Source organism: Notamacropus eugenii, chromosome 2, assembly GCF_028372415.1.
Source record: "Notamacropus eugenii isolate mMacEug1 chromosome 2, mMacEug1.pri_v2, whole genome shotgun sequence".
Classification (NCBI taxonomy): Eukaryota; Metazoa; Chordata; class Mammalia; order Diprotodontia; family Macropodidae; genus Notamacropus; species Notamacropus eugenii.
In genome coordinates, this window is record NC_092873.1 from 346465594 (window position 1) to 346491924 (window position 26331).

The 26331-nt window shown below is 36.8% G+C and overlaps 1 protein-coding gene across 6 annotated transcripts in view; it reads left to right on the forward strand.

Moving 5' to 3' along the window:
- CDC27 (cell division cycle 27) overlaps nt 1-26331 on the forward strand; it is a 104475-nt gene that overhangs the window by 50181 nt on the left and 27963 nt on the right. For 4 of the 6 annotated variants that reach the window (XR_011975122.1, XR_011975123.1, XM_072645917.1 and 1 more), the window contains exons 5-12: nt 9329-9426; nt 10474-10628; nt 10995-11206; nt 12081-12195; nt 17943-18058; nt 21543-21642; nt 22607-22814; nt 23262-23434. Coding sequence is in view for 4 of the 6 variants with exons in the window: in XM_072645917.1 (XP_072502018.1) it covers nt 9329-9426; nt 10474-10628; nt 10995-11206; nt 12081-12195; nt 17943-18058; nt 21543-21642; nt 22607-22814; nt 23262-23434 (1177 nt within the window). In the remaining 2 variants the exon portion in view is untranslated. The remainder of the gene's footprint in view (nt 1-9328; nt 9427-10473; nt 10629-10994; nt 11207-12080; nt 12196-17942; nt 18059-21542; nt 21643-22606; nt 22815-23261; nt 23435-26331) is intronic. The other 2 variants (XM_072645918.1, XM_072645920.1) reach the window with 1 other exon arrangement.

Consider the following 26331-nt stretch of genomic DNA (forward strand, 5'->3'; position numbering starts at 1 on the left):
CCCTTTACCATCTCTAGGCTAAGAGTTTGCAGAACTCCTGTGGCTACTGTTGCGTGTAGGCTTTCCACTCCAATGTCACAAACTTCCAAACCCCTGAGTTTTCTTTGGTTGGAAAAATAGCTCACCCTGACCTTTTGTTGTCTGTGCTGCTCCAAAATTTGATTTTAGTGTCATCTTGAAGTTATTTAGAGGGGAATGTTGAGAGAGTTCATCTGGGTTGCCAGTAATCCACCATTTTGGCTCCACAATCTGGTATAGAATGTTTTAAAAACAAGAAACACCAGTTCCTGCCTCAAAAGAGTTTCTGTTCTAATAAAGGTAGATTATGTAGAGAGACAGACAGATAGATAGACATAGTAACCATTTAAGGACCTTTTAGTCCTGAAAGTTAGTGAAAGTTGCTGAATAGAGCCTTAGGGGCCAGAATGACATCTCATCCAAGAACAAAGGTAGAACTGAGTTGATCATATTTTCAGGGAAAAAAAAAAAGGCGGCAGGGAAATGGAGAGTGCAAGGATTAGAGGGAGGGGAGGAAAGGGTATAAGCACTCTTAAAATTTTAGACATTCTGGGAAATATGGCTGTCTGGTTTCTACAGGCCACTCCAGGCAAAGACCTCCACCACTTGTTTTCCATCACTAACTTCCCTGTTACTGTCAAGGACATTATCATCGTCTCATTCACCTAGGCTCAAAATCTTGATGTCATTTTTGACTCCTCCCTCATATATCCAATCTGTTAACAAGCCTTGTCGATTCTATCCTAGCAACCTCTCTTGTATTATGCCTTCTACTCTTCTATCAATATAGAAACATCCTAGTTCAGGCCCTCATCACTTTTAGAATATAATAGTAATAATGAAAACTGACATTTAGATAGGACTTACTATGTGATAAGCACTGGGGTAGAAACTTTACAATTAATACCTCATTTGATCCTCAAAACAGCTTTGGGAGGTAGGTGCTATTATCCCTGTTTTACAGATGAGGAAACTGAGGGAAACAGTTTAAGTAACTTCCCTAGGGTTACTTAGCTAGTAAGTATCTGAGGAGGAATTTGAACTTAGATCTTCCTGACTCCAAGCCCAGCATGCTGTCCATTGTACCACCTAGCTGCCCTCAGTGGTAGCTGAATATCATAGTAACCTAATTTGGTCCCCTTGCCTTGTGTATTTATTTATTGTAATCAACCTTCATTAAGCCACCAAAATGATTTTCCCAGAGTAGATCAAATCAGACCAGGTGGAAACACATATTGTCTGTCTGTCTGTCTGTCTCACTTTCTCTCTCTCTCTCTCTCTCTCTCTCTCTCTCTTCCTCTCTCTTCCTCTCTCTCTCTCTCTCTTCTCTTCCTCCCTTCCCTCCTCCTCCCTCCCTCCCTCTCCCCCTATCTTCTCAGTAAACTGGTGGCTCCTATTACCTTTAGAATCAAGTACAATGTCTTTTATTGACATTTAAAGCTTCTCACAACCTATCCCCCTCCTACCTTGCCAGTCTTCTTACTCTTTATTACCTTCCACACACTTGACAGTCTAGCTCTGTGGGTCTACTGGTTCCTCATACATGACACTTCATCTCCCATCTCTGTGCCTTTGCATTGACTATCCTTCATGTCTGACATGCTCTCCTTCCTCATTTGTACCTCGACTTCCTTCAAGACTCAGTTCAAATTTCCCCACTTTCTTCAAGAAGCCTTTCCCTGTCCCCCCACATTCTAGTGCCTTCACTTTTCAGATTACCTTCTGTGTACCTTATTATCGTGTTTCTGTGTAGCTACGTATTTCTGTGTACCTTATTATTGTCATGTTTCTTTCCACCATTTAGAATCTAAGCTCCTTGAGAACAGAAAGCATTTTTGCCTTTCTTTAGATTCCCAGTTTTTAGGACAGTGCTGGGTACATAGTAAGACTTTACTTTGTATTTCTTGACTGACTGACTTATAGGTTTCTTCAAGTAACTGGCAAAATATAATGGCAATTATTGTGGGCAGATATTATGGCAGAGACCTGGAAGTCATAAATTTTAAATCCTACAGATTTTCTTTTTCAAGGATGAAAACTCTATGGCATTTCATTTCTGTGAAGGAGTTGAGATTTCCTTCCTGTTCTACAGGGGGAAAAGAAGACCTAATGAAGAATTGGAGAATAACTGATACTAGTGGGTGTTGAGGAGATGCAATTACAGAGGAGAAGTACAACACACTTGAATTGGCAGAGGTCTGTGAGACCTTGTTATCTCACCTGCCCCCTGTCTTATATCTAAAGGAAAAATAGACATCTGTAGCTCTGTAGTGCTTTGAGAGTTTGAGGTGGCAGTGGTCTGGGAACATGATAGATGGGTTTGTACAGTTAAGCAACCCTGACATGTGTAGAGGGAGAACAAAATAGCTTCCTTCTTCTCTCTGAAGTATCTTATTACTTATTTTAATAGAAGTGGTAGGTTGAAGTAGAATTGAATTCCCAAAGTAGGACAGTCCTACTCAGTAATGTTTATCTTATATGTCACATATCTATTTACACTAAAACTACACACAGTATTCTAGGTGTATACCTGCAACAATTTTGTACATGGGGGCAATATGTATTTTACTTCTAGTATAATTTCTGATAATGCCCAAAATTTGGTTGATTGTTTGGGGGGAGAGTTGGGGGAGAGGGGGTGGAAATGGAGAGGATGGTGTGGTATGGAGAATTGCCAAAACACATTAATTTTAGGGAATAGTCAGAATAAATCTTAAAGATTCCTTTCTGAACCATCACCTTCAGGTAATTTCCACCATCATCAGAGGCTTAGGAGGACTGTCCCTTTAGAATGAGATCTTGAGGATGAATTAAAAAGCACTTACTAAGCATTTACTGTGTTCAAAACACTGTGTTAAGTGCTGGGGATATAGATGTAAATAGAAAAAGTAAGACAGTCCTTGTGGTCAAGGAGCCTACATCCTAATAGATGAAGATAGTATATATAGGAGGCCTGAGTTGTAGGGCAGACAGAAAGAACCAGTGGTCCTTAGGAGGATGCTACAACTTTAGTATCAGTTCTATTGATAAAACTATATCCTTGACTTTAAACCATGTAACAGCGGCAAGGAATTTAATGGTGACAACTTTTTTTCTATGTATCCAGTAGCTGTGGCTGCTGAAGAGGCAGAATTTGCTTCCCTAGACAACAGCTTCATGGACAGGCTGGAAGCAAGGTGGTGCTCCTCCCAGGCTCTTGGGTACAGGGTTCTGGTCTGACCCCAACGGGTCTGAGAGAAGATGGTGATCAAAGTAGCAATGGTGGTGATGGTGGTTTGTACTACCTGTAATCTAGTTCCTTTCATCCCCTTCTTCCCCTTTTGCCAGTGTACAGTGGTAGAAAGAATGCTGAATTTGGAATCAGAAGAGACTTGAGTTTAAATCCTGCTGTGTGACCTCAGGCAAGTCACTTCCTCTTTGAACCTCAGTTTCTTAATATTGTACTACCCACCTACAGAGTTGTGGGAATTTTAAATCTTAAAGTTTGAATCTTAAAGCACATTATAGATTGAGTGGCTGTAATATGTTGGATGCATTAATAATACCACCCATTTAAATATCTACTTAGAGTGCAGAAATATCTTTCTATATTATGAAGCACTCCATGAGTACAAATTATTTATATCCCCAGCTCTTTGTCCAGAACATAATAGGATCTTAATAAATGTTTCTTGACTGATTGAGCTAAGTAATTTACTGCTATACAGCTTGACTTGGTTAAATAACTCTGGTTATTTCATGGTACCAGTATATTTATTTCCCATGCCATCTAACTCTTAACACTTGGGGAATCACCTAATTGAATTTTGTTTACAACTTCTCAGTTTCATATTTAATCTGCCTTCTCCAAATCTGGGAAACCAAACTTCCTCAGATCCTTTATTTTTTTTTTTTTATAGAATTTCTCCAGCAGCACTCCTTTTAATACATATCTACAAAGGCCCTTCAGCAGCTATTTTCTTAGTCTGTTGTCTTGACAAACATTGACTCTCATTAGTATGTAAATTCCTTGAGGGCAGATACTGTTTCAATTTTGTCTTCATATCCCCACTGATTAGCACAGTTATACATGGTAAGTGCTTAATAGATGTTTGTTAGTCAGTCGGTTTATTGATAACTGTCTGTTGCTCAGAATAACTTCTCATCTAACATCTAAACATTACTTTTGCCCCGCTATCCCAGTTGGACCTCCAAGCTCCCGTTTTTTGTTGTTGTCCAGTTGTATCTAACTCTTTGTGACCCCATGGACCGTAGCACAACCAGGCCCTTCTATCCGCCACTATATCTCAAAGTCTGTCCAAGTTCATGTTTGTTGTTTCCATGATAATATCTATCCATCTCATCTTCTACCATCCCCTTTTCTTTTTGCCTTCAGTCTTTCCAGGTGAGTCCTGTTTTCTTATTATGTGGTCAAAGTATTTAAGCTTCAGCTTCAACATTTCCTTTCAATGAATAGCTTGAATTAATTTCTTTAAGTATTGTTTGATTTGACCTCCTTACTATCCAAAAAGTCTCCTCCAGCACGATAATTCAAAAGCGTTGGTTCTGTGGCACTCAGCTTTTCTTATAATCCAGCTCTCACAAGCCATGCATTGCTACTGGGAAAACCTTTGAGTATATAGACCTTTGTCAGCAAGGTCACATCTCTACTCTTTAGTATATTGTTTAGGTTTGCCATAACTTTCCAAGAAACAAGAGTTTTTTAATTTCATGGCTGCCATCACTGTCAGTGATCTTTGAGCCCAAGAATCTAAAATCTTACATTTCTTCCATTTCTTCTTCCTCTATTTGCTAGGAAGTGATGGGACCAATTGCAATATTCTTAGTTGGGGGTGGGGTGGGGGGGGTTGATGTTAAGCTTCAAGCCAGCTTTTACAGTCTTCTCTTTCACCCTCATCAAGAGACTTCTTAATTCCTCATCGCTCTCTACCATCAGACTGGTATTGCTAGTGTTGTTCTGCATATCTGAAATTGTTGATGTGTCTGCCAGCAAGCTTAGTTCCAGCTTTTGATTGATCCAGCCTGACATTTCACATGATATACTCTTCATATAAGTTAAATAAGGTGACAATATAGAGCTTTATTGTACTCCTTTTTCAATCTTAAACCAATCAGTTGTTCCATGTTCAGCTCTAACTTGCAACTTGGCCTGTTTTCAGGTTTCTTAGAAGACAAGTAAGAGATCTGGTATTTCCATCTCTTTGAGGACTTGCCACATTTTGTTGTGATTCAAACAAAGGCTTTACGAAGCAGAAGGAGATGATTTTCTGAACTCCCTTACTTTTTCCATAATCTAGCAATTTGGTTCTCTAGTTCCTCTGCCTCGTCAAAAACCAGCCTGTTTTTCTGGGTAATTCTTGGTTCACATATTGTTGAAGTCTAGCTTGCAGAACCTTAAGGATAACCTTGCTGGTGTGTGAGATGAGTGCAATTGTTCAGTAATTTGAACATTCCTAAACATTTCCTTCTTTAGAATTAGGCCACAAACTGATCTTTTTTATTCCAGTATTCCAGTGGCCACAATTTTTAATAGAATTTTTAATAGCTCAGTTGGAATTCTGTTACCTGCATTAGCCTTATTGTTAGCAGTGCTTCCTAAGGTCTACTTGACTTAATTCCCCAGGATGTTTGGGTATAGATTGGTAACTATACCATCATGGTTATGGAGCTGTTTCTTATATAGTTCTTTTGTGTATTCTTGCTACCCCTTCTTAATCTCTTCTCCTTCTATTAAATCCCTACCGTTTTGGTCTTTTATGCCCATTTTGCATGAAACTTTTACTTGGTATATCTGATTTCTTGAAGAAATGTCTTGTCTTTCCCATTCTCTTGTTTTCTTCTATTTCTTTGCATTGCTCATTTTAAGAAAGTCCTATCTCTTCTTGCTACTCTTGTAAATTCTACATTCAGTTGGATACATCTTTCCCTTTCTTTTTTCCCTTTTATTTTCCTTCTTTCCTTAGCTATTTGTAAAACCTCATCAGAAATCCATTTTGCTTTTTTGTTCTTCTTTTTCTTTGGAATGTTTTTGCTTGCTGCCTCCTATACCATGTTACAAACCTCTGTCCATAGTTCTTCAGGCACACTGTCTACTAGATCTAATCCCTTAAATCTGTTCATCCCTTCCAATTCATATTCATAAGGAATATTATTTGGGTCATAACTATATGGTCTGATGCTTTTCCCTACTTTCTTCAATTTAAGTCTGAATTTTGCACTAAGAAGCTCATGATCTGATCCAGTCAGCTCCAGGTCTTGTTTTAACTGACTAGGTAGAGCTTTTCTACCTTCGACTGCGAAGTGTGTTATCAATCTGATTTCTATAGTGAGCATCTTATGATGTCTGTGTGTATAGTTTCCTTTTGGGCTGTTGAACAAGAATGCTTTTGACCAACAAATTATCTTGACAAAACTCTCTTAGTCTTTGCCCTGTTTTATTTTGTACTTCAAGGCCAAACTCCAAGGCCAAACTTCCCTGTTATTTTGATTTCCTACTTCAGCATTCTAATCCTCTATGAAGAATGTGACATTTTCTTATGGTATTATTTCTAGAAGATGTTGTAGGTCTTTGTAGAACTGATCAACATTGACCTCTTCAGCATCAGTGATTGGAGCATGGACTTGTATTACTATGGTGTTGAACAGTTTGCCTTAAATTTGAACAGATATCATTGTCATTTTTTAGATTATATCTCTGTACTGCTTTTCTCACCCTTGTATTGACTATGAGGGCTACTCCACTTCTTAAGAGATTCTTATGCACAGTAGTGATCATCGGAGTTAAATTCACCCAGTTTTAAATTTGATAATTGCTTCCCATTAGTAACTATTTGGTCACATTCTTGGTGTAAAGAATATTGGATTAAGAGTCAGAAGAGGCCTGAATCATTTACCTCATAGGACAGGGAGGAAGAAAATAAGCACTTATTAAGCACCTACTATGTGCTAAGCACTTATTAAGCACCTACTATGTGCTAAGCACTTTACAACAGCCCTGGGAGGAAGGTGTTATTATTATCCCTATGTTACAGCAGAGGAAATTGAAGCAGACAGATGTTAAGTGACTTGCCCAGGACCACACCTGTGTCTAAGGCTAGGTTTGAAGTCAGGACTTCCTGACTCCAGGCCTAGCACAATGTTCACTGTACCACCTAGTTAGCTGCCTGTAAGACTCTTGTAAGCATAAAATTATATCCTCTATGTAAAGCTCTTTGTAAACCTTAAAATGCCAGCTGTAATTATTACACTGCCTGTGAATCATCTCTTGGCTCATTATAAAATGACTATTTTAAATCCCACTTTTGTATTCAAATCATCACACTTACACGGGACAATTATTGTCCTGTATTTGGCTTGTCCTGCTTATTGTTGTTCAGTTGTTTGAGTAATGTTTGACTCTTTTGGTTGCATTTGGGCCATCTTGGCAAAGATACTGGAATAGTTTGCCATTTCCTTCTCCATCTCATTTTACAGATGAGGAAACTGAGGAAAACATGATTAAGTGACTTGCCCAGGGTCACATAGCTAGTATGCATCTGAGGCCAATTTGAACTCAGGAAGATGAGTCTTTCTGACTCCAGGCCTGGCGCTCTATCCACTGTGCCATCTAACTGCTCCTCAGCTTAGTGTAGTTTGAGTTAGTTCCCTCCCTACCAGATTTTTGTCTTATACTTAGCCCACCTTCAACCCGTTCATTACGAATAAATGAATGAAAATATCATTCTTAACCCCATATCCTTGGATACGTCTCCTGTCTGACCTCAGTTTTCCCCATCTATAAATTGGGAGGTTGGACTAAATGTCTTCTATGTTTGTGATGGTCTCTATTTAATTTGATCCTATGATTCTGTGATAATTCTGTGTTGTTAGGATTTAAATAACCTTTGCTATATTGCTTTGGGAAGCTTTAAAAAAAAAATCTAGGTGATTATGTCCATTAGTTCTCTCTTTGTCTGTGTCTTTATAAATTGATATTAAGAGGCTTACAAAACATGGATTTCCCTCGCACGGAAAAATTTACCTTTTTTTACAGTTGTTCTACATTTTTATTCATTTGTCTTATATCTTATTATAGATTCAGTTATCTACTAGGTTCGAAAAAGAAGATTTTCAGGTTACAGAATTCCTGCAAAGAGATGTTATATTGACAATTCAGTTATCAATCCAGTTAAATAAACGTTTATAAAGTGCCTAACAAAAATAACCTCTACACCAAGCATTTACTTTGTGCTTAGCATCATCCTCTGGCACAGTAGCCATTTATGATGTTATACATTTCAGCTAACAGCATTACAATTTTTCCTGTGAAACTTTTTGATTGGATGCCATCTGATGTTTCATAAAACCTTGGAATTTTGCAAGAATCACTCCCATGTTTTCTTTGATATCTCTTCTCTCCTTCTAAAATACTACTAATCTTAGCCTTCTTCTGTAGAAGTCATCTTTTTATAATGACTTTGACACCTAAATCATTTTAAGTCTGTATCTTGACAGTAGTAATAACTAATGTTTATATAGCCCATAAGGTTTGTAAAATATAATCTATCTCAGAAATCAGTATGTTCTAGATCAGGAGTGGGGCCTCATGGCCACATGTGACCTTCTAGGTCCTCAGGTGTGGCCTCTTGAGTGAGTCCAAGTTTTAAAAAACAAATTCTTTTATTAAGGAAATTTCTTCTGTCAAGTTTGGGTTCAGTCAAATGGGCCACACGTAGACCTAGAGGGCCACATGTGGCCTTATGGCCACAGGTTCCCCACCCCTGCCCTACATCTGCTGTAATATAGGCCTTTTAGCATCCACTTTGTAAGGATAGCAGAATTTCTTGCCCCCTTTCCTTAAGCAAAAAACTTTCATGAGAGTTGTCTTCAATTGTGGTACAAGAGCTTTTATAGTCACCATAAAGTCAAGGGATACAGATATTCCTTTCAAATATGCTCTTTCCCAGAAGTTAAAAGTAAGATTTAGGTACCTTCATGAATTATTTCCCTTGAGGACTTGAATTTGTTAGGTGTCTGATAGGAGAGAAAAGCTAGCATCTTGTGTATCAGGGAGGTGGTGGATAGCTCATTTAATTTTACTCAAGTTTCTCCTGATTTAGGTGTGTGTGTGCTCCCACCTGACAGCTGGTTTGAACTGGCCTATTGGAGTCATAGTTGCAGGGTGATAAGTAGGGGGAGTTGACACCAGGGAGCGTTGAGGAAGAGGACCCTTGTGCTTGCAGAAGGTGTATCTTTTTCTATTCAGTGATTATCTTTATTCTGAATGTTGTGGGTTCTCTTCCTTGTTTAAACTGTTTGTTTTTCTCTGCAGCAAGACAGACCGACTCGCCAAAGGATCAGAATGTTACCAAAAGAGCCTTAGTTTAAATCCTTTCCTCTGGTCCCCCTTTGAATCATTATGTGAAATAGGTAGGTTTGGAGAGGTGGGTTTTTTGTTTTATTCCCGTGCTTTTGCTTTTTCTTAAGAGGAAAAATATTTATCTATACAAAAAGATTTTCTTTCCAAAGTCCTGCTGAGACAAGATTGGAAGCACGGTAATCAGTTGGGGTTAAATGCTTTGTGGAGACTTGATTTAGGGATTTCCTCCTGCTTGTATTTCTGAGCATCTATGACTTTTTAGTGTTTAGAATTTGTTAGAAATATTAAATTGTTAATCTTTACTACTTAGAGCTTTTTAATTTTAGCTATACTATTTCTAGCATCGGATATTGGGAATACAGCACTGGTAAGGTATGTACTTATTAACTTTTAATAAAAGATATTCACTGAATGTCAAACCATTATGTGGACAAAACACAAATTCATGCTTTAAGTGGAGAGAAGGGATACCTACATATTTTAGGGTGACTGGAAAACCAGGGCAAGCACATACTGTAGATCAGTGGTGTCAAACTGAAAAAGAAACAGGGGCCACTAGACCGTACATAATGTGACCTGTGAGCCTCATATTGGCTTAGAAAATCACATTAATTATATCTATGTTTTATTGTATTCTTTGTTTTTGTTAAATATTTCCCAATTACATTTTTATCCAGTTTGGGCCACATTTGAGAGTGTGGGCTACTTCCAGCCATGTGTTTGACATGTGCTATAGATATACTTTTATTAAAACATCATGACCTCTCTCCATGAAATTTTAGGAATGATTAAACTGCCTGCTGTGAACTAAGTAACCACTGTCCTTCTTGTGTATTGCCTATTCTCTGAAAAACAACAAAGGCAAAAGTAGTCTCATTGTAATCTGGCTTCAGCTTTGTCTTAGAAAGGCAAATCTGAGCAACTGAAAGATAGAGGAGGGGTTGGCTTAAGATGGAAAATTACAAAATCATTTGCAGTAGTCATTGAATTTTAAGCTTGTGTACTTCTTAGGTATTAATTCAAGTTATTTGTGTTAAATTTGAAAAGATTTTAACCTTTTTAACCTTGCTTTGGGGGCGGTCTTTTTGTCTTCACAGGTGAAAAGCCAGATCCTGACCAAACATTTAAATTAACATCGTTACAGAACTTTAGCAGCTGTCTGCCCAACACTTGCACAACCCTAATATCTAATCACAATTTATATCACAGGCAGCCTGAGACAGTTCTGATGGAAACACCCCAAGATACAATTGTAAGTCTTTTGAACACTGCTGCTTTCAAATTTTAATGTTATACAAAATAGAATCATTGATAAAAACGCTAATGTGTTTTAGTTAACATGATGCCGAGAGAGACAGCCTGTTATTGCATGCAGAATGCTAGACCAAGAGTCAGGGAGACCTGGCTTCAAGTCCCACTTCTGATGCTTGCTATCTGAGTAATCCTGGTCGAGTCATAGAACCTCTGTCAGCCTTGGTTTCCTCATCCATTAAAAAAATGATATTTCTAGAATTTCACAGGTTTTTTTGTTAAATGAAATAATATATAAAATGCTTTGCAAACAAACTTGTGAAGCACCATGTGTATCTGTTGTTATCGCAGAAATTTTCTGTTTCAGGAATTAAACAGACTGAATCTAGAATCCTCCAATTCCAAGTACTCCTTGAACACAGACTCCTCAGTGTCTTATATTGATTCAGCTGTAATTTCACCAGACACTGTCCCTCTTGGAACAGGAACTACCATACTGACTAAACAGGCTCAAAATAAACCAAAAACTGGGCGGAGTTTATTAGGAGGACCAGCTGCTCTTAGCCCTTTAACTCCAAGGTAAGGTAAACAGTGCTTACTTTGTGCCATTCTGCAGCAGGTATTGAAGCAAATGTCGAGTCAGCTACCAATATTTGTTCTATTTTCAGAAAATAATTTAAGTACAGTAAGTGCAGTTTTTCTAATTGGATTATTAAATGGTAGCTAAAATACTCTTACTGGTATGCCTTAGACATTGCATTCAGGTTTATTGTTTCTCTAGTATATGCCTATATATAGATGTTTAGTGTATAGTGATGAACCTTTTGAAATGTTGTACCTTTTAAACGGCTAAACAGGGGAAATAAAACCATAATTCTCAAACTGTAATTTGCCAAAATATATTGGAGGAAGTAGAAAGAAATTTGAAGATCCATTGAAACTCATGGGGCTAGGGCAGTTTGTTTGTGCGTTTTTATAATGGTTAATTATAAATTTACATTGAAATGTAAGTCACTGTTGCTTTCACCCCAGAGGAACCAAGAATATGTTGGTACAAGGTTACTTATGGAAGGGACCTCTACATACTTGGCTTCATTTGCCACAGGAGCTCTCCTGACTAGATTTGTTACAGTGGGCTCTTTCAAATACAGACTGAAGTTCAGTTAATCTCATGGCTTGAAAATTGTTTCCATCAATAGAATTTCTTTTATGAAAGCAACTTTCTGAATCTCTTTAAACATTACTTCTTTCAGCAGTTGGTATACAATTTAATTTTCATGCTATATTTTTAGTCTTGGGTAGAATTCAATTCACGGTCATCAATTGTGCTGCCTCTCAAATCCTCAGACTAATTGACCGTTCTCTTCATTTTTTCATCTTCTAATTTAAGTATACTGCTCCTTTATGTATGACTTGATGACTTTTTGACACCTTGATTTCAACCTCTTCTCAGTTTTGGGATACTGCCACTAGAAACTCCAAGTCCTGGAGATGGATCATATCTACAAAACTACACTAACTCGTCTTCTGTAATTGATGTGCCATCCACAGGAGCCCCCTCAAAGAAGGTACCTTGCCTTTGAAATGCTGTTTTGATCTTGTTTAAGAAGAATTAGTTTCAAATTCTAGTCAGTTTACAAAATTAGTCTTTCAGAGAGAGCAAAGTTTTAAGCAGTGTGAAAATTGACTTTCTAATTTTTTCATTGTGGCAAAGGGAGTAAGTCAGAGCATGGTGATGGCATTCCCTTAAGCGTTGTACAATTAAAAAGGGTCTGAAGCCTGCCTTGAGTGAGGTATTGGTAACCTGGAATCTCGAAATCAGGATTTCCCCTTCTAAATTTGATTAACGTATATACAAAGCTAAACAAATTTTTAGTGTCTAAAACAAAAACCCCACAGTTACACAGCTGATTAATTTTATTCGTTAATTGATATATCCAGTTTTTTTTCCTACTTATTTATGAGATCCTTGATACTCTTAATATCATTCCTAGCAAAATTAGTATATTTTTAGATAACTTCATATACAGGGGCAAAATATTCTCTTAAGAATTTGATCTGCTGTTCATATTTTCATCAGTTTTATAGCAATAATATAATTCCTCTGTAACCTAAAAAATTTACTGCAAATATTAAATATCATGTTTTAAATTTTACTTATTAAAATTTAACAAAATTTTAGGTATTAAAGTTAATTTCTAATTTTTATGTACTTGTATTTTAGATACAATTATGTTTAATTTTATTTAGCCTTGTCTTTTTAAATTAATAGACAGTTTTAGGTAGAAGGGTTTTTTTCTACTTCAGGTGACTTAGAGCCAGAAGGAATGTGTGGCTTGGATGTTCCATTCTTTCTTCAGGAAAGAAATGATTTTAAATACTTACATAAAAACTCACATAACTAGTGAGTAGTGACATTATGTATACACCTTGGACACTTTCAGTTACATAACTCATATTCAGCAAGGATATGTATAAAAATTTGTTAACTTACCAAACCCAGTAATTAGGCCAATAGATAAAGGAAGAAAATCAACTCTTAATTAACTTAGTGAAAAGAGAATTGGCCTAGGAGTTAGAAAAGCTGTGTGACCTCAGCTAATCAACTCACCCACACACATTTAGTAAACACTTGCTTTGTGCCAGGTTGGAGACCCAAAGAAGAAGCAAAAACAGCCCCTGTCCTAAGGAGTTTATATTCTAATGGGGGGTAAAGGGAGGTGACAATGTGCATATAAAATAGGTACGTACAAGGTGCTTAAAAGTGAAAGCAAAGTAACCTTAGTGGGCTAAATAGAAGCTTGGGGAACCAGGCAAGGCTTCATGTAAAATATGACTTTTGAGCTGAGTCCTAAAGGAAATTAGGACTGTTAAGAGACACAGATAAGGGGAGAGCAATCCACATATGAGGAAGAGCCAGGGCAAAGGCACAAAGATGAGAAATGAAGTGTCCCGTGTAAGCAACAAGAGGGAGGCCAGTACGGCTGAACCGTAGGAATATGTGGAAGAGAGTTATGTGTAAGAAGGCTGTAAAGGTTGTGAGGAGCTTTAAGTGCCAGATGACTAATGGTTGTTCTAGAATTGATTAATGTTTGATCCTAGAATTAGGTATTATGGAACTACTGGAGCTTATTGAGTGGGACAGTCAGGGAAGAGATGGTTAGGTACACTTTAGGAAAGTCATTTTGACAGCTTTATGAAAGGATAGATTGGAGAGAATAGAAAGCTGAGTCAGGAAACCAGTTAGACAAGGGGTGAGGAGTACCTGAACTAGGGTGATGGCTGTGTGAGTGGAGAGACGGTATGTATATGAGATATGTTGTAGAGATAAAAATGGCAAGATTTGGCAGTTAATTTGATATGCGTGTGGGTTGAGTGAAAGTGATAGTCCAGGCCAACAATGTGGTTGTAAACCTGAGTAACCAGAAGAATGGTGCTGCCCTACAAAATGTTACAGAAATTTGAAAAAAGGATGGGTTTAGGGAGGAAAAATAGTAAGTTCTCTCTTAGACATGGTGGCGTTGAGATGCCTATGGAGGAGCCAGTTCAAAATAGAAACAGGATAAATACTTGTTGGTTGATTTAAACTCTCTGGGCCTTAGTTTTTCTCATCTGTAAAATGAGGAGTTTGAATTCTAAAAGCCTTTCCAACTCTAAAATGATAAGATTTATAGTCTAAAGTATGAGTACTGAAGCTTCTGAAGTTACTAGGACAAGGTCATCAGAGCCATTTATGCAATTCAAGGGCCATTCTGTAAGCTAAATAAAAAAAATATGCATTATCAGTCTAAGAATATATACTTGTACATGAATGTTTTTCCCTTTTAAAAGAAAATTTGAAATATATAAATGGATTAGCTCAGAATTAATTTGTTAATTTATTAAAAACCAATTTCTAAGTCCCCTGGTTTATAAATGGCTCGTGTTCCAGAAGTTCCTTATTTAAGTTAGTTGTTTAAAATTTGCTATGCATTTTCCCATAGGAAACTGTTTTACTTGTTGATTAGTTTCCCTGGGTTTAGTCCCTCCAGAGGCTGTTTAACCCATAGCAAATCTTAGTTGTAGTAGTAACAATTTGAGTTAAAGGCAAGAAGTTCATGCCCAAGAGGAAAAGATAATAAAATGTCATTCCTTCTCTTTTCCTAAGCAAGTGGATTCTTGGGCAAAAAAAAAAATTTTAAATGGTTAGATTTAATGTTGGTATCTTCTCACTTCCTTTTCTCTACCCTTCTTTCCCAGGTACCCAGTGTTCTCATGTTGCTTTTAGTTGCCCACTTTGTCAGTCTACCCCCCCTATGTCTCAATTCACCATTTCTTTAACTTCCCAAATCAAAATATCCTTCCCAGTATGCCACACTCTTATTTGTTGTCTCCCTCAACAGAATGTAAGCTCCTCAGGAGCAGGGCCCTTCTTCTCTTTTGTTTTTGTACCTACAACTTGTAGAACAGTACTTAGCATATTGTAGGACCTTATATTTATCCAAGAATCCTTCCCTTACACCCAGTCCCAATTAAAGAAAAGCTTCTCAGATATTTCTTATTAAATTGTGAATAACTGTCTTTTTTTCTTTTCTGTAGCTTTTTGTATTTTTAGCCCAAATGAATTCTAATCTTTAAACCCAAATGAATCTCTAATTCAGTCAGTGTGAAATTAAAGTGAAATTAAAATTTCAATCAGTGTTAGCCTAATTTTAAAGGATGGGTGTGAGGGGTTCCTGCTTCCTTTACCATCCAGGTAAGCTGTCCCTGCCTAGATTTTTATCCCTGAACTTAGCTCCCCAAAATTTCCTTTTTTCACTTTTTCTTCACTCCTCCATTTATGAACTCACAGGTTTCCAAAAAGCTCCAAGGGCCTCACATGGCTATGATAAGGCCTCAAATATTATGGAGTCTCCTAGATAGTAATGACACTTTAGCAATGTGGAGAAATTGCCTATAATTGTATTGTTACTGCATTTGAATGACTATACTAATTTGTAATACGTGTGAAGTTGTGCTGTTTTAGGAACTTTGAAAATATAAATGAAATAATAAAAGTGTAGTCCCTTACCAAGAATAATAAAAGTGTAGTCCCTTCCCAAGGAAGTTAGATTATAATTTAGGAAAATATCATTAGCCTTCATAGAGATACAGGCCTTGACATGATCAGTTCTTGAAGGATTGCTAAGATTTGGAAAGACAGAAGGTGGGAAAAGGCATGAATGCTTATATAAGTATGATAATGTGTTCAGGTCAAAGTGAAGCTATTATAGATTAAATTTTTTTAAGTTAATATCATTTTAGTTAATATAACTAATGTCTAATTTTTGTGGACCTATATGAATTTGACTAATTAAAAGTAAGTAATTTTACTTAATTTTGGTGTTTTTAAATTAATAGATATTTTAGGTAAATAGCTTTTTCCATGCCCTGAATAGTTAGGTAGTGGTAGGAAGGGTTTGAGTAAGCAGGGTAACATCAGATCATGGAGATCCTTAAAAACCAAGTAGAAGAATAGACGGTGGAAGCAGTGGGTGTAGGTATGTGGCGTTTTTGGTTTTGTTTTTTTTAGCATAGCAAAAACGTGATGAAATTAATGCTTTAGAGAGAGTAATAGCAATGGTATAGAGGGAAAAAAGATAAGTGTTTTAGAAGCTAGCCAAGAGGTTGTTGGAGTAATGTTAAGTACGAGGTGAGATAGCACATCATGGAAAATTTCAGAAGTGACAGATTTGTCACAAAAGATAAGTATCCTGGCAGACCGTGGGATGGCATCAAATCAAAAGAACTGAGTTAAAATTGGGGTTTGAGAAGTTAAATATATAGAGAATGCAAGAGTCAAGAAAAACAATGGTCAAAGGCCAGATAAATAGAAATCAAGAAAATTTTGAAGGGTCAAGCAAGGTGGGAAGGCCAAATAGGAAATGTGTAAGAGTTGAAGGAGGAAGAGAAATACATATGATCAGGTAATATTGTCAGCAGTCTAAAGACCACAGACATTAAGGAAGCAAAGGGAAAAAGCAAGCAAGTGAACAGGCACATGCAGCATAAAGCACCTTGGTTGCTGTTAGGTTCGTTCTCATCTTGGTGAGTTGATCCTGAGCAAGCCAGAGCAGAGGCACTCAGGTAAAAACAGCTAAAAACAGTCAACCTGGTAGTGAGAATGAGGGCACTTCTGATAGATGAAAGGAGGTCAGTTTTGACTCCAGAGTTTGAGCATGAATGACAATGAACTTTATGTTGAATATGGTGAGTTTGTATGTCAAGCCTAGCGGTAACCATCTGGAATTATCAGCAAATAAAGGGGGAGCCATAAAAACAAAGGACTTCTAGTAAGAAAAAGAGTAATCATATAGCTAAAGTCTAGGTGGTGTCCTCAGGGAGAAGAAATAGAAGAAGAAAGAGAATGTCTTTATTATTAAAGTCAAAAGTGGAAAAGTCTTTCCAAAAGGCTGTGGTGGAGGGTCTGGAGGCAGGGGGGTGGGGAGTTAGCAGTGTCGAATATTGACCTAGAGAGGTCAAGCAGAGTTGAAATATATAAAAGACAATTAGATTTAACCAGAAGGTAATTTTAAGAGCCTTTAAAGTGGGGGCCAATCACTATCAAATTATGTCAGGTTGGGTTAAGGAGTGGGAAATGGACTAGGAAAGGCGGGGAGAAGGGAAAGGGTATGGAAACAGCCAATAGAATACTTTAGTTGAAGAAATTTGGCAGTGAAAGGAAGTCTAGAAACAGAATATATAGAGAGGAAACAGCAGGTCAAGTGAAGGTTTTTTCCAATCTAGGAGAGTCAGTGGAAGGAGAGAGATTGGAGATGCTGGAGAGCAGTGGATAAGTTCAGGAGCAACGCTACTCAGAAATTGGGAAGTATTGGGATAGACATCTCTCCTTCATAAATTTCTGTAGTTCTTATTATCTATTCTATTTATTTGGCCCTTAGCAGATATTTCTTAGTATTATTCCTTATCTTTTTATGTATTTAGTCCTCTGGTCCAGATTTTAAGGCCCCTGAGGGCAGGGATTGAGTCTGTTGGCTCTTGTATCCCTAGTTTAGGAACTTAGTACCCTGCCCATTAATATAGTTTCCATAGGGGAGTTTCCTTCTGTGTTTGATTTTAGAAGTGGTATAGAGATGCAAATAGGTTGAGAGAAGGGTGAAGATACTATCTGTGTCTGAGCTTAGGTGAAATAGATATAATGATTTCATGCTCTAAGCTACAGCAGTGGTCATATATACTATGAGACCTTTGTACATGTATCTGGAAAAATATAAGTTTGTGATTCACAGTACGATTATTGCCACAATAGCAAACATAAAAATTTTGTGTTATGCAGTCTGTTGGCAGAATCAGCCAAGCTGGAACAAAGTCTGTCTTCTCACAGAGTGGAAATAGTCGAGAGGTAACTCCAATCCTTGTTGCACAAACACAAAGTTCTGGCCCACAGACAAGGTATTTATTGGTATTTTTCTCCTACATTTGTATAGTTTTCTTTGCAGTTCTCACCCTGAGGCATCATGGTTTTTCATAGTTTCTTGATCTAGGGCAGGTTTTAACTTTTCCAGTGTTTGAAAATCTTCATATAACTTTTTAAAACATAGAATTTCCCAGCTTTGAGTTTTTATGCATCTTTATACAGTTTAAATTGAATCTGAAGCAAAACTACACTGTCCTTGCTTCAGTAAAATGATGAAGTTTGCATAATTAGCGTATTTTAAACCTTTTTTCATTGAATGCCTATTACAATTAAAAATAAAGGGCTACCAGCTAATTAAAACATCTTTAGGCTAACCAATCATTGTGTAAATTTATATCTAAAGTAAGCATTTCAAATTGCCCAGATAAAATATTTTCTGCTTGTTTATACACGTGTTTTACTTAAAGGGTCGATTTTTGGCAGTCTCTACTCTTCCCTGAGTTTGATTTCTGGAGACTATACCAGTATGTAGGTCCTTGGAATAAGGCTTCGGTTTTCTTAAACGGACTTGCTTATGAATGGGGGTTACATTCCTGATTTGGCAACAGATAGATGTGAGTAATAGTACGTCCTAATAAAGCTACAACAGTTGAACAGCACACCTATTACTTCAAAGAGTAAACTTATATTTTGTCATAAAATAGACATAATAAAAGTAATAATACCTGCTATTTATTTTGTACATTAAAGTTTATAAGGTTTATCACATTTGGTCCTCATATCTCCTCTGTGAGGTAGGCAATACACAAGATACTGTTATACCCATTTTACAGATGAGGAAACTGAGGCTGAAATAAGTTACCTATAAGTCACAAGCCTCTCCTAACTCTGTACTTTAATTATCAGGAATATGTAAAAATGCAATCATTCTTTATCAAAAATTCAACCTAAAACTATTATGATAGCTGTACTAAATGTTAATTAATGACTTAATTAACAACAACCCTGTCTTCCTTCTTAGAACTGGGAAAAAAAATGAAGTATGATTCATATTGCCCAAGTGTCTCCTTTTTAAAAAAAAAAAAGTTGCCCAAGGCAATTTGAGGTGCTTACTTTTTCCTCCAAAAATAAATTGTCCTGTAGCAATGCTCAGAATTTTCCTCAAAAGTGTTTTATCCCTTCTGTTTGAGAATCTACTGACAACTGTAAGAGCACTTCAGACTTCATTAGAAAGCCATAAAAACAGGGCATTAACAAAGAAAGCAGAAATTTTGACACATCTCCCAGAATCAGTTGATAAAGCTAGATTTGGGCAGCATCCTGATTTTTCTTGTACCTCCCCAGTGATGGAATATAAACATTTAGAATTGGTGTAATCATTCAAGAGAGCAAATTTTGAGAAGCAGGGAGAGATGAGTTACCTTTGTTGTTGTTTAGGAAGGTGTTCCTCTTATGAGGTTACCTTGGCTGAGAGTTTTGGTGTTAATTCAAACTTGATTTTGATTTAAAAAATTTGTCACCATTTAGCAGTGCTCACAGGTCTTTAGTTATGCAGATTCCTATTTACACAGTCTATTCATATGTATGTACTTGATATAGCATTACCAATGTTTCAGCCCACCCACTCCATACCTTCACATTTATAGGCTAAATACCTAGCATTTTGTTGATTTTTTTTTTTCCTGTGGAATCCAGGGACTTTATAACCACCAGGGTCTTAGGCAAAACCAAGAAGAGGACGTTTCTCTTTGGCACCTTCTATGTCTTAGCACCCTTTCTCCAGTCCCTACTCCTAGAACAGTGTTTTGTGGTTCAGAGTCCCCCATTTGTACATCCCTTTCCACAAATAGCCTCTTCATGACTTGCCTTCCTAGATGGTTTACTTTAAAAAAATCAAAAACTCCTTTCCTCTTACTTCTTCCCTAAAATGACCTAATCTCCCAGAATTTCCCTCTAGCTATTAGAAGCTTTCAGAAAGATTTTTTTTCTGATAGGAGGTCTGACGTAAAACATTGTCATTTATTATTGAGAATGGCTGACCAATAGGTTTAACTTTGCCAAGGGATATCTGCATTTTAAAGGGAAGTTTGTCAACTCAGACAAATAGCTAATCAGACGATGGCATAGGGAAAATGTTTTTTAACTTGTTCTAGGCTTCTGCTACTGTCTTTGACACTCCTGATTCCCAAGGACAAGATAATGGGGTAGGGAGAAAGATGATCTCTTTCCTGTTGTTCCTATTTTTCCAAAGGGGTAGAAATAACTCTTCCACCTTTCCTTTGACATTTCCCCTCACCTATCTGATATCTGGTGCCCCTGGGCACTTACTAGTGTTCTTTTTATGAGAGATTTGTAGCCACAGCCAGTTTCCTCCATAAGGTTAATCTTGCCATCATGTTGTCCGTAGTGCCTAACCACTGTCTTCCAGTGGGCCTGAAATGAAAATTTGCTTCCCACCTTCCAAAACCCTTTTCTTCCTTCACATTGCCACCTCTTCTGCATTTCCCCTTATATCACTCTTACCTTTCCTATGTACTTCTCTAACATAGACATTTAGCTGTTTGTGTATGTGTCTTGTCCTTCCCTTCTCTTCCCACCCCAACCTTCCATCCCTGTCACACACATACACAACAGTATTCTAGATTGTAAGCTCTTTGGAGAGCAGGAATTGTGTCCTTTTTCATCTTTGTGTCCCTAGCATGTAGCACAGAGCCTTATAAGGAGGATACTCAAGGCATAAATGTTTGCTGTATTCAGTGCTGGTTTTTTTTTTTTTTTTACAAAGGCTTTGATTCCCTGTGTAATTTAGAGTTTGATCTACAGTGAAAATATGCCAGACTAGCTAATAATACTTACATTTGTCTAGCACTTTGTAGTTTTCAAAGCTCTTTCTCATATATCATTTCATTTGATCCTCACAGCAACCATGTGAGGCATCTCCATTTTACAGATGAGGAAACTGAGGCTCAGAGCAGTTAACTGACTTATCCCAAGCTTAGCTGGATTGTGAGCTTGGCATGGTTTTCTGAGTCCTAGTCTAGCAGGCTATAAAAGTTCTATTTTCTTAAGCACAAAAATCCTTGTGGTGATGCATTTGTGTGGATTAAAGAATTCTTTTGAGGAGGTAAGGTACATGTTTAACATTAGTGTTTATGTTAGCAACAAGTTCAGAATGTGTTCCTGGCCCAGCTGTTTTCCTATTGCCTTAGATTTACTATCCTGAAGATGGATATTAAGATAAAATGGGTTATAAATGAGTTTGTTGCCCTAGAGTCTCAGTGCATATTGTGAGGTTTAGATTAGCAATTTTAAATAAAAGGTTGCTGTGCCTCAGCAGTGTTACTGTAATATATAAAATTTAAATGGCGCATTTTCATAGAAGTAAGGGTAGTAGTCATCACCTCTTGAGTTCACATCTGATTTTCTTAATCTCTTGAGTTGAAATAGTAATTAGCATTTTAACTTTTAAGATGTATTTTTTATAGTATGTCATTTCTTTAATGAACTTTTTTTTAATAGTACAACACCTCAGGTATTGAGCCCCACTATTGCTGCTCCACCCAATGCACTGCCTCGAAGAAGCTCACGACTTTTTACTAGTGACAGCTCTACAACCAAGGTAACTGATTTAATCCATATTACGCTACAGAATTTTTGTTCATTGAGTCCTCCGTCTCAAGTAGGTAGTTACTTCTTTAAGTGACCATTTTAGAAGTTAAAATCAGTCTAGGTATCAAAATTATCTCTCACTTTTTCTCTGGGTTTTTTGATTATTGTTGGTTTGGTTTTTAGTTTATTTTTGAGACTAGGTTTTCCTATCTTGCCCATACTGAAACTGAAGCTGCCACTCACAGGCCTGATTCCAATACTGATAGGGAAGCTTTTACCTGCTCTGTGTTTCTAATCTGAGACAGTTTGTCCCTCCTTAAACAGCCAGATGATTCCCCATTTTGGAGGTTTGGCCTTATTAGTGCTAGAATTCATGTAGCTTTTTTAGCTTTAGCACAACTGTAGCTCAGCTCCCAAACTCAAGAGTCCCACCATCCTGTCCCAGGACTTCCAGTATGCACTGCCATGCCTAGTTTTAAAAACTATCTTTGACAAGCCTTGTGGGTCCCTTGTAAATCATCCTATGACACCTGGAAGGAAAACTGTATGGTTCTTAACAAAGGTCACTTAATATTGGCAGTGAGTTCATTTGCCTTCAAGTACCCATGTAGTATTTCATATGTTTTTTTCTTTTGATAAATTCAAGCATTTGAGGTACTTGCCACCAGCAACTATACTTCTATTGACTGATTGCAATGATTTTGATTAGTCAGTCTGCCTGTTGTTGCATTTAAAATTAGTTACTAAAGAATATACTCCTTATGAAAAAGCTTATTTCCTGAGAGGGAATTTCTATAAAAATTCATGCATCACAAAAAACAGTAACCGCTTTAGGAAGAAGCTGGTAGCTAGTGCCATTTAACTCAAGGAAAACAATATATAGTTTGTTCAAACATGTACATCTGTTTATATTCCAGTTATCTGGTATATAAACAGGGTGTCCCAAAAGTCTTTTTTTTTCCCTCTTTTTGCAGGAGAATAGTAAAAAGTTAAAAATGAAGTTTCCACCTAAAATTCCAAACAGGAAAACAAAAAGCAAGACTAATAAAGGAGGAATAACTCAACCAAACATAAATGATAGCCTGGAAATTACAAAATTGGACTCTTCTATCATTTCAGAAGGAAAAATATCCACAGTAACACCGCAGATCCAAGCTTTCACTATTCAGAAAGCAGCAGCAGGTCTGTTTTAAGTCTTTCATGATGTCTTTATGTTTCCTTCAAATAGATTCACTTTGTCATTTTTAATTATTTATGCTACTTTCATTCAAGTGCCCTAATACTCAATCACTCAGTCGTGTCCTACTCTTTGTGACCCCATGAACCATGGCTCACTAATACTGTCCATAGGGTTATCTTGGCAAAGGTATTGGAATAGTTTGCCATTTCCTTCTCCAGTGGATTAAAGCAGACAGGTTAAGTGACTTGCCTAGGATCACATAGCTAGTAAGTGTCTGAGGCTGAATTTGAACTCAGGTCTTCCTGATTCCAGACCCAGAGCTCTGTCTACTGAGCCACCTGTTTATCTCTTCCTTAGAAGACTAGGGGGCTTTTCAGTACATTGTAGCTATGTTTGTGTACTGTTCTATTATGCTCTTTTACTTTATTTACTGTATTGTTTTCTCCTAGAAGGTTTGATGAGCCTTCTTCGTGACATGGGGAAAGGTTACTTAGCTTTGTGTTCCTATAACTGCAAAGAAGCGATAAACATACTGAGCCACCTTCCTTCTCACCACTATAATACTGGTTGGGTACTGTGCCAGATTGGAAGAGCGTACTTTGAATTGTCAGAATATATGCAGGTGAGTGTAGAAATATATATGTACATACATGCATACAGACACACAGACACTTCTGTAGGCTCGTGAAAATTTCCAACTTCATCCTTGGATAAGGCTGAAATATTTGGCATATAATGTCACTGTAATGGTATTATGATTTTTTTTTCATTTTTTTATAACTTAGAGAAAACTGTTCTTCCTTATTTTAAAGGATAGATAAGTTTATCTCTTTTGGGATGGTGCAAGGCAAAGATGGAAAATTACACATTTCCAGGATAGTCTGTAATAGACTATAGTAGTGTAATAGTACTAATATTTATGTGTGCTTGAAGGTTTTTAAATCGCTTTTCTTTACAGCCAGGTGAGGTAGAAAGCGTAAGTATTAATATCGTCAGACCCAGAGAAGTTAAATGACTTTATGCAGAATTGCATTGGTCTGAAATTATACTCCTTGTAAAGGAGATCAAGTATGATGAATCATCAGATATACCACTGAAATCATGGGGATAAAAAAGATATCCAAAGTGCTTTATGAAAACTTAATTATTAGAATGAATTTCTGGTATATAAAAAATAAGTTTTGCACATTAGATACATAGTATGAAAAAAATCATCAGAATCTTTACTGCTATATTTTTACACCTCCCCCCCCTTTTTTTAATCAGTTTTGATAGGGGTGATAAAGAGCATGACTTAATCAAATTGAACAGTACACCAAAAATACAATTTCTCTTCCCTTGTTCTCCTCCCAAAAAGATTTCATGTAGCAGCAATTCTAATTGATTTATTTTTAAACATAAAACATTTACAACTAATAGTGAAATTACCAAATTTACTATATTTATTATTGGGTGTTCACACAGTTTTTGTTTTGAGGTAAAAGCAATATTGCTATATAAATATGCTTAGAGAACATAGTATACCTTAGGAAATTATAGAGAGCACACTATGAGTCTTGACATTATACATAGGATCATAGCACTTATAACCAGAACCAGAAGGAGCCTGAGCGAAACATGTATGTCTGGTTTAGCCCTTCTCACTCATGTCCATTTCTTCATGATCTCATTTTCTTGAATTTTCTTGGCAAAGGTACTGGAGTGGTTTGCCATTTCCTTCTCCAGCTCATTTAACAGATGAGAAACTAAGGCAAACAGGGTTAAGTAGCTCACCCAGGTTCACACCACTAAGAAGTGTTTGAGATCAGATTTGAACTAAGGAAGATGAGTCTTACTGATTCCAGGCCTAGCACTCTCTCCACTGTGCCACGTAGCAGCTCATCTGTATGTGTACACACAAACAAAAACTGTTATGGTCATCTTCCATCTTAAAATAAAATAGCATATTTGCAAACTTTTATAATCTTTTTTTTTTTATTTTTTTTAATTTATTATTATTTTATTTAATACAAAAAAAATTATTATTTAATGGCTGCCAAGTCCTACAATTCTGAGAGCGCTGTTGACTTCTCTGAGTGGAGGGAGCATTGTTTATTTCTAGGCAACTGGAGGGGAAACTTCCCATTGTCTCTCTCTCCACTACAGTCCTGTCTCACTGTTTTCTCATGTCTCTGATTCTCTGTGGCAAACTTTTATAATCTTAACAGATTTTATTGGTAGCTGGCATAGGAGTAGAGCCTAAATAATTTCATTTGAATAAACTGTTATTTATAGTATCACTAGTTAATCCTGTTTGAATACATAGTGCAGATTATGTCCTCTATAGATATTATTTCTTTAATTTCTCTGTCATTTCATGTAGAATTGTCAAAATACTTCTTATTTAAACTAGAACATATTTTAAATATATTTTAATTTAATTAAACATTATGAAGTGACTACTGTTACTATGTGTGAACTATGTTGTTAGATGCTGGAGGCACAAAAATAAAAAATAATAATAATAATAATAAAAGTCTCCTGTAACATGTGCATAGGTAAGTGTAATGCAAAGTAGTGTGTTCTGGGCAAAAAAAGATGATCCAGAGTGCTTTAAGAAAACTTGAGGAAGGAGAGTACATTTTGCTTGCTTTGAGGTATCAAAGAAGGAAAGTTTCTTGGAGAACATGGCACCTGACCTAGACTATGATGAAAATAGGAACTGAGTACATTCCAGACAAGGACAATAACCTGGAGGGAATAGGTGTTGGCAGGAGATAATGTGTCAAGATCAGGGGAGCTAAGTTGCACAGTGGATAGTGTTAGACTTGGAGTCAAGAAGTCCTATGTTCATATGTAGCCTCAAATATTTACTAGCTGTGAGATTCTGAGCAAGTCACTTACCCTCACTGTGCCTCATTTTCCTCATTTACAAAATGGGGGTAATAATAGCACCTACCTCTCAGGGTTGTTGTGAGGATAAAATGAGATAATATTTGCAAAACATTTTGCTATTTTGTTTTGTTGTTGTTCAGTTGGATCCGATTCTTTGCGATTCGTTTTGGGTATTTTTGGCAAAGATACTGGAGTAGTTTGCCATTTCCTTCTCCAGCTTATTTTACAGATGAGGAAACTGAGTTAAACAGGGTGAAGTGACTTGCCAGGGTCACACAGCTATTAAGTGTCTGAAGCCAGATTTGAATTCAGGAAAATGAGCTTTCTGACTCCAGGCCTGGCACCCTATCCACTGTGCCACCGAGTTGCCCCTTTACAAAACTTTAAAACACTTTATAAGTGCTTTTACTCATGTTGTTAAAAACAAATAGTCAAATTTGACAGGAACATGGAATATATGATGGAGAGTAATGAAATAAGCATAGAAGAGGACATCAAGCAATGCACTGAATGTCAGACTAAGAAGTATTTTTTCCTTTAGGCAACAATCTCAGTAGATTTTTTAAGCAGAAAAGTAACATGGACAAATTTTTACTTTAGGAATATTATTTTGACAGTTGAACAAAGGATGGCCTGGAATTCTGG